This window comes from Drosophila montana, unplaced genomic scaffold (assembly GCF_035044405.1).
Source record: "Drosophila montana isolate Dmon_TW-CO22-7 unplaced genomic scaffold, ASM3504440v1 contig_3733_1, whole genome shotgun sequence".
NCBI classification, from domain to species: Eukaryota; Metazoa; Arthropoda; class Insecta; order Diptera; family Drosophilidae; genus Drosophila; species Drosophila montana.
The window spans coordinates 8,355,858-8,368,414 of record NW_026998620.1 but is presented as its reverse complement, the minus strand read 5'-3'; the positions used below and the strand labels follow the sequence as shown (position 1 = coordinate 8,368,414).

General features: G+C 41.0%; 1 protein-coding gene across 9 annotated transcripts in view; it reads left to right on the top strand.

Annotated features, from left to right (window-relative positions):
* The window catches only part of RhoGAP100F (Rho GTPase activating protein at 100F), a 36,207-nt gene that overhangs the window by 12,678 nt on the left and 10,972 nt on the right, over positions 1-12,557 (top strand). For 3 of the 9 annotated variants that reach the window (XR_010437492.1, XM_064693683.1, XM_064693682.1), the window contains exon 1: positions 6,101-6,246. The exons of the other annotated variants lie outside the window; for them this stretch is intronic. Coding sequence is in view for 2 of the 3 variants with exons in the window: in XM_064693683.1 (XP_064549753.1) it covers positions 6,193-6,246 (54 nt within the window). In the remaining variant the exon portion in view is untranslated. Of the gene's footprint in view, positions 1-6,100; positions 6,247-12,557 lie in introns of those variants that run through there. 9 annotated transcript variants of the gene reach the window in all.

Genomic DNA, 12,557 nt, shown 5'->3' with positions numbered 1-12,557 from the left:
AGGTTCATTGTACGCAAGCTTTGTCACTAACATTTCAAATGCAAGTGATAGCTCTGAATTAGGGAAAACGTGGGAAAGAGGGTTGAGCGAGCGGGTTTGGGCTTAGCTTTCAGCGTCTCTTGCGGGTACCTTTTTACGCCAGCCGCAATTAACTGCCAAGGTGAATGCTTGTGGCATTAATTGCCAATGAAAGCACTTAAATGCTAATTTAGCAAACTAGGCTCACATTTGAGCTTTAAGCAGCTTATGTCAAGAGTACAGCAGCAACAACAACAACAACGACAATTAGAGCAACTACAAATTGAATGCGTTATTCAGGCGAACCTTCAACCACACATAAAACTAGCCTCTGCTGTTGATTTGATTCTCCTCAGCTATTTGGTCTCTCCATAAAAAGCTCACCCTTGCGTCCAAAGCAGCCATTTGTGGGCCTACAAAAAAAATGCCATCAAATCTGAATGAGTATTTGTTTTTTGTTTTCAGTTTTCTTTTATTTTTTATTTATTTTTGTTTTTACCCCTTTCAGGCCATCAAGCCATTTGAAGCCTACATCGTTGCCGATGACAGCGCTTACCGGGGGATTTCGAATTTTGATTTCAATTCGGTTACATGGAGCGACGACTGCTGCGAGCTGCGAACTCAATTTGTTACGCTTGACAAATGTCCAGTGACAAAAAAAAAAAATAAGAAGAATGTTTCCTCTCCGGAAGTTTGTTATTAGCCGCGCACATCCGGCGGGTCGGATAAATTCGATGCCGACTGCGCCATGCAATATATGCTACGGGATGCGTACTGCGCAGCTTATCCGCGCAGGCGTCTACGTTGCGTATACGTAACGTAACTTTTACTCGCTTTAGACTTAGATTAGAAATTGGCTTTAGCTTTGCGTCTGTCAGCAGCTTTGTTGCTGTCATGTTTGCACACAAGCGGGTCCCGCCTTGCGCCTTGAAAACCATTTTCAAATGCATTCATTTTGCATGGGCCCGCCTGACAGTTGATTGCCTGTCAGCGCGTGTAAGCTGCGACAGCGACGGCAGCGGCATTCGCCAAACTGACCCACATAAATGCCGTGTCGATAAACACCGTGACTACGACCAGCTCGTGAGTAATGCATGTGTGTGTGTGGGTTTTGTGAATGATGTGGCCTAGCTATGGGCGTAACATACAACCACACACACACACATAAGCACACACGCCTACACCTCTATACATGTCATTCATGTTAAGCAAAGTTTACGTTTCAGCCATGATTTCCATTTTCCATACTCCGCTCATGATTGCTGGCTCTTGGCCAGTCTTTATCAATTGTAATGCGTTTTTAATGGCACCGTTTTATCTGTTTATGTCATCGGGGCCAGGTTATTAAAATTATTCATAATTCCCTTTGGAGTCGCCCCAAGTTGCGCGCTCCTTTTAACCTGTCTGCTCTGTGCTCGTGCTACCCCTTTTCACTTTGTTCTGTTTCGCTTTATTTTGTTGATTTAAAATGTTTGATAAAAACCATCTGCACAAACGGTGCGCTTTTGTCTAGGCCCAAAAAATGTTAAGTGTTTTTATTGTAGCTGTCGCTCTTATTGTTATTGTTGCTTTTGTTGTTATTGTGGTTGTTGTTGTTGATCCTAAATCATTCGAAATGCTTGTCTGTATGCCACATGCTGGCTATTTTTGAGCTAGGTTTCCCTCACCACAAGCAAACACACGACCATCATTTCTTTATATACTGAGATTGGCATTTCTGTGGATTCTAATATGTAACTACCAACGGCTATAACCATGCCTAATGCGAATAGTTGATACCGACGTCAGTTTATTTAAGTGGCAGCCATAATTGTCAGGATTTGTGCGTGGACATGTGTGTTTGTGTGCCTATAAATACTCGAGTGGGCTGTTGTGTGCAATTTGAGTGGGGTTGAGCCGCAGCCTGTATAAGAGTTTAAATATAATGCTTATTAACGAGGTTAGGTAAATGTATGAGACATTAACTTACAAGTACACACATAGATACACACATTATTGACCAGCTGAAGAGAAGCCTCTTAATTAAAATGTTTAGACGATCGACCTAAATAGTTTGTCAATAAACTTAATTGGTATAATATCTTAAGGAAGGGTAACGCAATAATCTTTTCACAGATTTATAAAATAGTTAATTATATAGAGTATTATGTAGTATTATGCATGGTACTTATACAGATTATAAAATATAATATATCGATTTTAAGGAGTTTCCACTTCTATCAATACTAATTAACATTCAATATTAGCTCCGAAATTCGAACAAACTTTTAGCGCACCGATCTTGCTTGTGCATACCTCATACGTCATATAAATGTTTAAGTACCTAACGCGAGCTGTATTTCAGTAACGTTGCCAACCTCAACTGATAGATTGTGTTCTAAATTCATCGTTTTCTGTCCAGTGGCTTGGTGTTCTGTGCATTTGAACAAGTTCAAGTCCGTTGCCATAGAAAATAACATCTGGCAACGCCGTCAGGGCAGTCTAAATTACGTTCCCCCACGATGCGGGGGCTGCCTCATCGTCATCGTCGGCGCATCAAACACAATTCCCAAAATCCCGACTGCCAATTTTTTCTTGTTAAATACACACAAACACACAGGCCATTACACACACACACACACACACACACACAGACACAAACACACAGTGATAGGCACGTCGTCTGTCGAACTTTTGTTGGAAAAAAGCTTTCGCTCCCGTGCTTCCTTTTTAATAAAAAAGTTTTTGCCCAGCGAGAGAGCCGTCCGCTCAGGCATGCGTATGTATGTCTGTATGCCTGTGTATGTGTCTATTACTGCGTTTGCTCCAGTTTCGAGTAGAGTTGTTCGGGAATTTAAAACTTCGGCTGGCTTCTACTGCCACTCGCTCGGCTTCAGTTCGACGTTTATAGAGCCAACGATTTTAATACGTAAAGTTCAGTTGAGCGCGTCGGACGTTGTCGTGTTTCGCTCTCGTCCTCGTACACGTCGCAGGCAACATCGTGCATGGCGTGTGTGTTTGTGTGTGTGTGTGCGTAGTAGTATTTCCGCCGCAACTATATATACATATGTACATAAATACCTGCAGAGCGGCTGACGTAGTGGCGTATCGTAAAAGTCATTAAAAAACTTATTCAATAGTATTTTACGCACAGGCATAGGTCAATAGCAGTAACAGCCGTAGCAGCAACAAAATCGCGCGCTCTTCTCGGCACAGAAGTCGCAGTCATTATCGTCGTGCCTCTAAAATTATTGCATAAAAGCGCATGAAATTGCCAATAAAAGTTTAATGCTGCATTAAATTGCTTCGAGGGGCGGTCGATCAATACATAGTGTATAGTAGCAAAACGCCAGTCAATTAAATGTTTTAGGGAATACACATACACACGAATACATGCCTAAATATGTATATTTTTAGAAGCGCTTTTAATAAACAGCAATACATATAGCTAAATAAGAAAGCTTGTACATTGGGTAAGCCGAGACGAGACGCAACGCATTTGGGCGCTTAGGTCCGCTTAGCACGCGTGCTTACACAAATCTCATGAAATTTATAATAAAATAAACGCATTACATGCAGACAATTTACTGTTAGACAACGCAGCATATACGCAATGTTGTTTGCAAACCGGAAGAATACTCATCATCATTTTTGCATTTGACATGGGGCACATGCTGACGGGAGCGATGCCCAAGGCATCAGGTTTGGGTAAGCCCCGCTCCATGTTAGACTGTCCCAAATACAGAAAATTTCTATTGCTAAATGCGCGCGCTTACGCCTCCAACGCCTACTCACGCACGCACACATACACATCAATATATACATACATACATACATACACAAAGGCGCATGGCGGGGCAGACGCACACACTGAAGGTTCAACAGCCCGACGACTGCCAGCCATGCAGTGTCAGCGTTAGGCCCCAAAGCAGCCATTATCTTCGACAACGCTACACCACGAGCCCTCAGACTCGTCAGCCAGCGTTATTGCGTATACGCGGTGTCGCCCACACAGCGCGTTGCCTTTGAGCTTCTTCTTTTGTCTGCAAAAGTGGCAAAATGTAATTTTTGGAATTCTCAGCTACTGCCATGACAGTCTTAGCACGTCTGCCAGCAGCAGCAGCAGCTAAAATGGAATAACCTCTACATTGCCCACAGTTACCACGCAACTTCCCCGCAGCACCCACTCAAATTGGGAGTCTCGTTCGTTTAACTCTATTGGCGTGCGTTTGAATTGGCAAACAGTCTCCCGAGAAATGGAACAGGAGCTAACGGCTGTGTTTATGAATATATTTATTGTGAAGTGGTCATATAAGTTAATGAAACAAACCATTATCATAGCCTATTGAACCCTACTGGTCTCATTGACTTTGCTTTGAGTAATCAAAGGCTTAATTTAGGGCGGGAGAGTTATAGTATTTAAGAGCTCTCTCAATGCGCCGAAAATCAAAAGAGTTTGAAGTTTATAAATAATTTGTATAGCTACTTCCAAAGTTAGCAACGGCACTAATTTACATGAAAGATGGAATTATTTATAATAGGGGCTTTCATGCTGACTGAATAAATGTGTATAACTGGTAAAAAAAATAAATATATCCATCAGAGGGCGTCCTATAGGTAAATCAAGTTGATTTATCCGAAAGCCGTTTGTTTTTCTGCTTTTCATTTTGATTCCAGAGAATGATTTGCATTAATAAATATTACCTTTTTCAAGTTTCAAGAGAAAGTTTATTTAAGAGAAAAATAAATTTGTTGACTTGCAAAGAAAATAAATATTTAACCCATAGTCAATAATTGCGGTTAATGCATTTGAATTAATTATTAATTAATTATTAATTATTATCCCCTAACCCAGTGGCAATGGGCACCCCAAATATAGAATTTTTAATGAAATTTACTCACAAAGTTTCGCCCTAAATTGGCAACAAAATGTAATTAATCTGGCTTAGGCCCACAATTCTTTTAAGTTTTCGTGCAGCTGCTTAATTCCATGCAGTGTTTCTTATTGCCACATTTTGTATTTAGCCTTCCAGTTTAATTGCTTGGAAGCATTTTTTCATTCTACCCCATAAATAATAGAAAGGAGTTCAGCTAAGTTTTGCCGTAGCGCGGGGTCTGTGTTCTAAGGTATCGTGCAACTTTTCCGCTCCCTGTTTGAATTTAATACCTTTTGTATTAATGAAATTTTTTACGCGTGCAGACCAAATTATTTACGCGAACTTTCAAATGCCAACGCTCACGTGGAAGACACTGTTTTCATTGTTGCTTTCTTTTAAAGGAGCTGAAAGCGCTTTGCCCATTGGGCGTATGCTTAACGTAAATCACATGCCAGTGACGGCTTCTGAGAGGTAGTTATGTGTGTGTTTGTGTATGTGCGTGGGAGAGGGAGGGAAGCAAAGTTCACTTCGAGCGCTATTTAAATCAATTTTGTAGAAATTTTCAAACCGTTTGCCAACCTGAAGACCGTGGGAGCCGTTGAGCTGGCAGTGAAGCGTGAAAGGCAAACATAAATATCTCGGCCTGGCAACAAAAGGCAGGCAAAAGGAAATCACATGCACTCACATTTACACACATACACAGAACGACACTCTAGAATAGATACAGTTATCACAGCTTTGTGTGCTTATAAAACAGAATCGCCGTCGAAAACGGATAAAACGAATAACCCAAACGAAATCAAATGAAACGAACCGAACCGAAGCCAAGCGAAGCGAGGCAAGGCGAATCGAATGAAACAACAAAATTCGAATTAAGCCATAAGACGTGTGTGGCAAGCAACAAAAACGTATCAAATTATAACTTAAGTACAAGTTACCACCGAACAAAAGGAGCAACAACAACGAAACAAAAACAACAACAACAACAACTAAAAAAAAAATAAGTAAAAATTGCACAACACGAACTAGGAAAACGAAAAAATAAATTAACTTCGAAACAAACAAAAACGAATTCTAATACAGCGACGCCTCGAGCTGGGGGCAAAAACTATCATTTAAATTAGAAACTCAGCCCCGGGTGGGCTATGTACGTGTGTGGGTGCGTGCGAGGGTGAGTGTGTGTATGTGTGTGTGTGTGTGTGTGCAGCGCATAGTATATATATATATATAGGTCCTGCTAAGTCTGCCTTGTCAGACATTTTTTTGCTCACATTTTGACATTTGCGTGGGAACAGTAAAGCTGGCTGCAGCAAAATTAATGTGCGAAAGGGCTACGACAGGATGTTTCCTCACCAGAAGCAGCGGCCGCAAGGTGAGTCTCCCCCTGCCACTCTCTTAAGTAAATTTGATTCCAGCAACTTATTTATTAATAACAAATTAACTAATGATATTGCCTCGCAACTCTCTTGGCATTAAAATGATTTGCAAAAAGCTTATCGCAACAGCCATCAACATTTCTCAAAAAAATTGTCAAGAAATGTTGCATACTCTATATAATGGTTAAGTGTATACGAAAAGTTACTTGACTTTTTGGTGTCTCTATAGCGCGATAATTGAGTTAAATATTCTTTTGGGAAAACTGGTGGGTCGAAAGATGCAATCGCTGGCAATTGGAATTCGCAACGCATTCTTGCATCGCATTCTAAGGCACCATATTTAAATTAAAAGTTTTTGTTCTTGTTCATCATTAAAATTAATCGCAAATTTCTTGAATCTCTTTTACCTAGAGTATGCCCCAGTCGAGCAATTGCATTGCCAACTCGTTATTTTATACCGTCAGAAAACTCGAGATTTGCGCTGAGGATTATCAAAAGATTTTTTTTGTGCATGTTTTGCTTTGTTCACGCTTTGCTCCTGCAGCTCGTTTGTCGTTTTTGTGGTTGCGATGGGCGTTGCATTATAATATGCAGTGTGAAAAAGAAACTCCCAGGTTCTTTGGCTGCAACCACAATAAAAAACTTTCAGCTTTTATGGTTTGGGGTTTTCAAACTCAAAAAAGCCGCAGAGTTTTATGAAAAGGCATGCAAAGTTTGTAAGAGAAGATAAGCTAGAATGCCCTCACTTACATTATTTCATTTGACAGAAAATTGTACAATGGCAACAATTTGATTAAAAACATTTCAAAAACAAATCAAATGGATTTTGAGTAGGTAAAGGTCCGTGCATGACAAGCAAATGCCCGTTATTTCGCATTAAACAAAGCATCTAAAGGAATTATTATTAAAACATGGCATTTGATATAACAAAGTAGATGAAAAGATAATGTAAAATTCCCAAGCTCCGCTCCAACTACAAGTTCGACTGCTTCGGTACGTCATGACGTTGCATAAAATACGCACATCCTGTCAGGCAGCCGGGCCAAGGCAACCAACCTTCACATCAAATAAACTCGCCAACAAATTTGCATGCCATTTTTTATTTCTCTTTAATATTTATTTATTTATATATTTGTGTGTGTGTGTGTGTGTGTGTGTGTGTGTTTTATGCAAATATTGTTTTTCCTGGTGCTTTTTTTTATGCACGCGCACTTTGAGCTGCGACTATTTTCCACTTGTGACTCCCTGATCCGCCTCCGCAGCTGTCCCCAGCCGTGTGTTGTTTTTCCCGCTGCTTGCGCTTTGACGTGAGGCACTCTGAACGATTTTGTATCCTTTGTAATTTTTTGTTTGCATCAACAATTTATGTGCTATTTATGTGGATGAATGCATAAACAAAATTTGCGTAATATAAATAAAATTGCATTTTTTATAGATCAGTGCTTTATCAGCCAGTTAAACAAATTTTTTTGCGCCTGAAGATTTAAAAAATATAAAATATGCCATGGTGGAAAGTTTAAAAAAATTGAATAAAGCGGATACAGACTCTTTAGTTGCAGGCAGACTGAATGGAGGTTTTATGTTTGGCCCTTTTGGCGCACTTCTTGTATTTTTTTTGCAACTTTGGCAACTTTGGCAGCTACTTAAGAGTTCGGTGCCCCCGCTTATTTGAAGCGCACTTCAAATATTGAAATAAAATTTCATTAAGCCTCCAACCGACAGCCGCCTGCCCTGCAAAATATTTGCACAGATAATGGCAGGGCCTGCCCGGCTTGTTTTTCTGGTCGCTTCTCATTTGACAAGCTGGCACACACACTTTTACACACGCCCATTTGGCTGCATAATTAAATTTAGCACTGACAGCCTGGGGGCGGCAGCATAGGCGTGGCTGTGTGGCATGTTAATGAACACCCCAGGCTCTGGATGCATGATAGTGCATCGACTGTAAAGCAGGCTGCTCAAGTGTGGAGCAGGCGAAGTCAAGTCAATCAATCCCCTCGGCATCATTAACTCTTACATATAGAGTATATTAATTGCTTCACTTAGTTGGCAGCTTAATGGAAAAACGCAGTTTGTGTTTTAGCTGCTCCAGCCAAGTCAGCAGGCTATCAGCCTCTCCACAGATAGTAGCTAACCTTTCTGGCAGTAAGAGTGTAAATTCTTGGCACGATGTCCACATATTTCACATTTTCTGTTTAACTTGGGAGCTGTTTTTATTTATTTTTTTTGCCTGCTGACCGGAATTTTGACACTAAGCTCTGTCATCAGACGTTGAAATTTACTGGCACCCGGGCAGAAATTGATTTTCTGCATTGTCCCTTGCGCTAAATTACATAACGTGTCCCTCAAATTTCGTTCTGTTTACCGTCCTGTCGTTTGCCAGCTGGTAAAATTTAAATTTAATCAATAAATCAAGTATACGGCATGTATATCTTGGGGTAATTACACACACAGGCAAATAAAGCACGATACAATGAGGCTGTCTCAGCTGTCCATGCTGCTGATATTGTAGTTGCTGCTTTGTTTGCCTTAATTTGTGGTTAACACAACTTGAGCCAGGACAATAATTTCAGTCACCACTGTCTCAATTGTCGTTGTCTCTTGCGTGTCCTTACACAGAGGACCACATACATTTGGTCACTGGTGCAGCTGTAACTGACAACCATTATTAACGAAGCAAAATCCACAGTTCGGACTGGCAATGCATTGTCGTCAGTGAATTGCTGAAATTCCGAGACAGTTGACATGAAATTGACCAAAATTTGCCGTGTGTATGGCTTTTACCGCAGTAAGCACGAGCATCCTATAATTATTAATATTTCGTTTAGCCTTTCGTAGAGTCGGTGGGTGCTTTGTGCTTTGTGATACGAACACGCAGGACTCAACACGTACTGTTCTCTTTAAAACAAACAGAACAATCTAGCCCGCCGATACAGTAGAACAGAATACATATAAATAGTTCTCTTTTAATAAAAACTACTATCTCGTAGTTATAATGTATACCTATTATACATAACTATAGACATCGCAGGCGTGGCTATGCAATGTCAAATATTTGTATCCTACGGTAGCCTACATCTCTACATTGAAGCCCGCATATAAACATATTATATTATTCATTTTTCTTGCAAATAGTTTTTTGACTGTTGCTGAATTTCATTTGAGTTTATCAACATTTGCAAATATACGTGCATAAGCTAAGCAAACATTCTAAAATGGTAGAGCACAACTTTCAATAAAATGTTCACTTCTTAGTAGACGTACATCTAAAAATACTGCTACAAATTAGATATTGGACAAATCTAAGTAAATAACTTTCTACAGCCTTTTGTCTAATATCAAGGTTAGTTGGGTATCAAATGACAGCTTTGACTCTTAATATGATACCATTAGACATTTTCCGATGCTATCAAATTGAGGGCCATTAGACAAATAACATGACTTGGCATGTATTGGCAGGGATTAGGCCATGACTGTCCCACCCGAAAATTGTATTAATTAAATGTGAATGAAAACAATAAAATAAATACACATAGCCGAAGCAAAGCAATTATTCAATCCAGTCTGCGTCAGTTGAGCAGTGGCCAAAATGCAAAAACAAAAGGAACCTAAATGCTGTATGTGTCAAATCACACAGACACACACACTTAAGCAATCAATCAATGAGTCTGACAATCAATCAAGTAGGCAGACACAATGGACTGAGCCGTTTGGGCGTCTTGGAGATAAGGTGACAGATGTAAAATCGAGTGGATCAGAAGCAAAGTAACCATTGCTGCATGAAGGGATCTAAGCGAGACTTGATTGTTTTGGCCAAGTTACAATTACGGCTGGTCAATTATTGAAAACAAGCGGCCCAAATGACCCACCTAAGCTACAAGCGATGCGAGTGATTAGGGACTTGGCTTAGTTTCGATTTTAATGTATCTGCTGGCCCATATTGCCTTTTGCTGTTAACAGTATGTCCGAGCAAGTAAGAACGCGCACATTCGACTACAAAATACCCTGTAGCCTTCGTAAATATAATTATATTGGCTTTAAGCATCACGCTGTCATAAAATATGGCTCACACTATTGGAAATTCAATGCTATTTAACTTTTATGTTTGCTGTTCTATTTAGATACTCTATGTGGTCACATATGAGTCTTTTTGCCCGTTACACATATTTACACATCAACGATATACCGAGTTTACGCATTTTTTATGGCTACAGGGTATACAAATATGCACATAGACATACACACACCCACACACATACAATGACTGTTAATGGCGTCTTGGCGGGCATAATTACAATTTGACTCAATTTCCGTTTGAAGCTTTTGATGATTTTATTGATTTTGTGAAGTCACGCAACTTCCTTGATGGCCAGCACGCCGAATGCCGCCGCAAGTCCCCTGGTCTGTACCTGTATATTCTCTTGAAAGTAATTGCCAGAAATCATCAATATTTAACAGCTCTTATAGAGCTGCAAATACACTCACACACCCACACCCACACATAGCCATGCATCTATGCATATTTTCAATTAGGTCGTCGCACATGACGCAGAACACAAAGGCTGGCTGGCCATTTGGAGTAGGAGAAGGGGTCTACAAGTAGCTGCTGCTGCTGCTGACTAAGCGCAATGACAACGTCATGAAGTTTAAGTGAGTTTTAAAAGTCTGGTGAGGCTGGCATGACTCACATGTGTGCCTCTATACATATTTGCAATGCTTGGCATAAGCAGGAGGAAGGGGGGCTTGGGTGGTGGGGGAAAGGCTTGAAGAGACTATTTTGCGCTCCATTTTCGCAGTGGCAACGACTTAGTCATGCTGTTAGCCACTACTTAAACTTATTGGATTTGCCGGTTAACAAACTATGCGTTTACCACTCGTAATTAGCCGCTCGATGCGGTTTAAGTAATTAATGCTTGCCACAGCGCTTGCAGTTATGCAACAGACAGCGCAAAGCACTATTCGGGCAATGAATAATTGAATGCAAAAGGGACACGTGACAGAGAGTTTACCGTAAAAATGATTACGCTGAACTTGACATATCCACACCGGTTGGCAGAATCCATGATGTGTGCCAGAGAGTCTGTTGCATATTTTCACGCTGACGGCCTGCACACACACACACATACACCACAGAGCTGCCTTTGGCACTTCATGTGTCCATTTTGTGCTGACCAAGCCCCGGGCACGCGATGCACACACTCACACGTAGAAAAATACACACACGTTCAGCTGAAAGTATGTATATACATATACAAGGACTTTTTGGGGCCTAACAACAACATTAACGCCACTTGCACCGTGGCCTGGCAATTTTTGAATACACTTATTCTGCCCAGCACAATGGGTTGTGCTACGCCCAGTTCTTAGCCCGCACGCAACTAGGCGGGCACAGCAGAAACGAGAACTTTAAGTGTGTTAATAATGCCCCGAGCATTGTGCATTATTTACGAGTACTTATATTTGGTTATGCATTTGCAATGCCACAAACAAGACACTGAGTCAGAGGTGGGGGAAAAAAGAAAGGAAACAGTGAAATAGCATTCAAGTAAACGGACTTAAATAGTTTAATGTCAGCTACCGAAAACTTGAGAAATATACAAAATATATACAGAGCCCGAGGGCTCTACGAATATGTATATAGAATAATGCCCATTTAGCTAAGAGAATGAGCAAGTCCAAATGGCGTTTGAGTACAAAACTTTAGCGACAGCTGCAAAACTTTGTCAAAGTTGCACAACATCAACACACAGTAACAAGAACAACAATAACAGCAAAAATGAGAGTGAAGCTGTGTGGATGCGCAGCTTAGACAGTAACTAGAACTAGAGGCAGAGCCAACATATGTCAAACTTTGGTAATTTCAAAGAATTTTTGTTGTTGCCTGTGGGCACACCGCAGCGAAAGACTCAAGTGTACACTTGACTGGTGCTGGCCCAGAGTGTGTTGCCGAGATTTGCCTGCGGGCGAGCTGCCCACGGTCAACATTGGGTTGCTTGCCCTTTTACTGCCCTCGTGGCCGCCCCGGCATTAATCCATTAAAAACTTCGTTGTGTGCTGTGGATGGCAGCTGCAACTTCATTTAAAGTGCATTTTCATTTGTTACCGCAAACCCAGAGCCAATCTTAGTCGTTCCCTGAAAATCAAAGTTGTACATAGTTGTTGTTGCTGGCGTGTGACATCATCAACATCACGTGCCCGCCTGGCTACAGTTCTGCTCGGTACAGTTGCCTCGTAGTTCTCTTTGCATGACTCTCCAATCGACCTCCGCTGGCCAGCTCTTGTCGCCTGCACACGAGAAGTTCAGTGT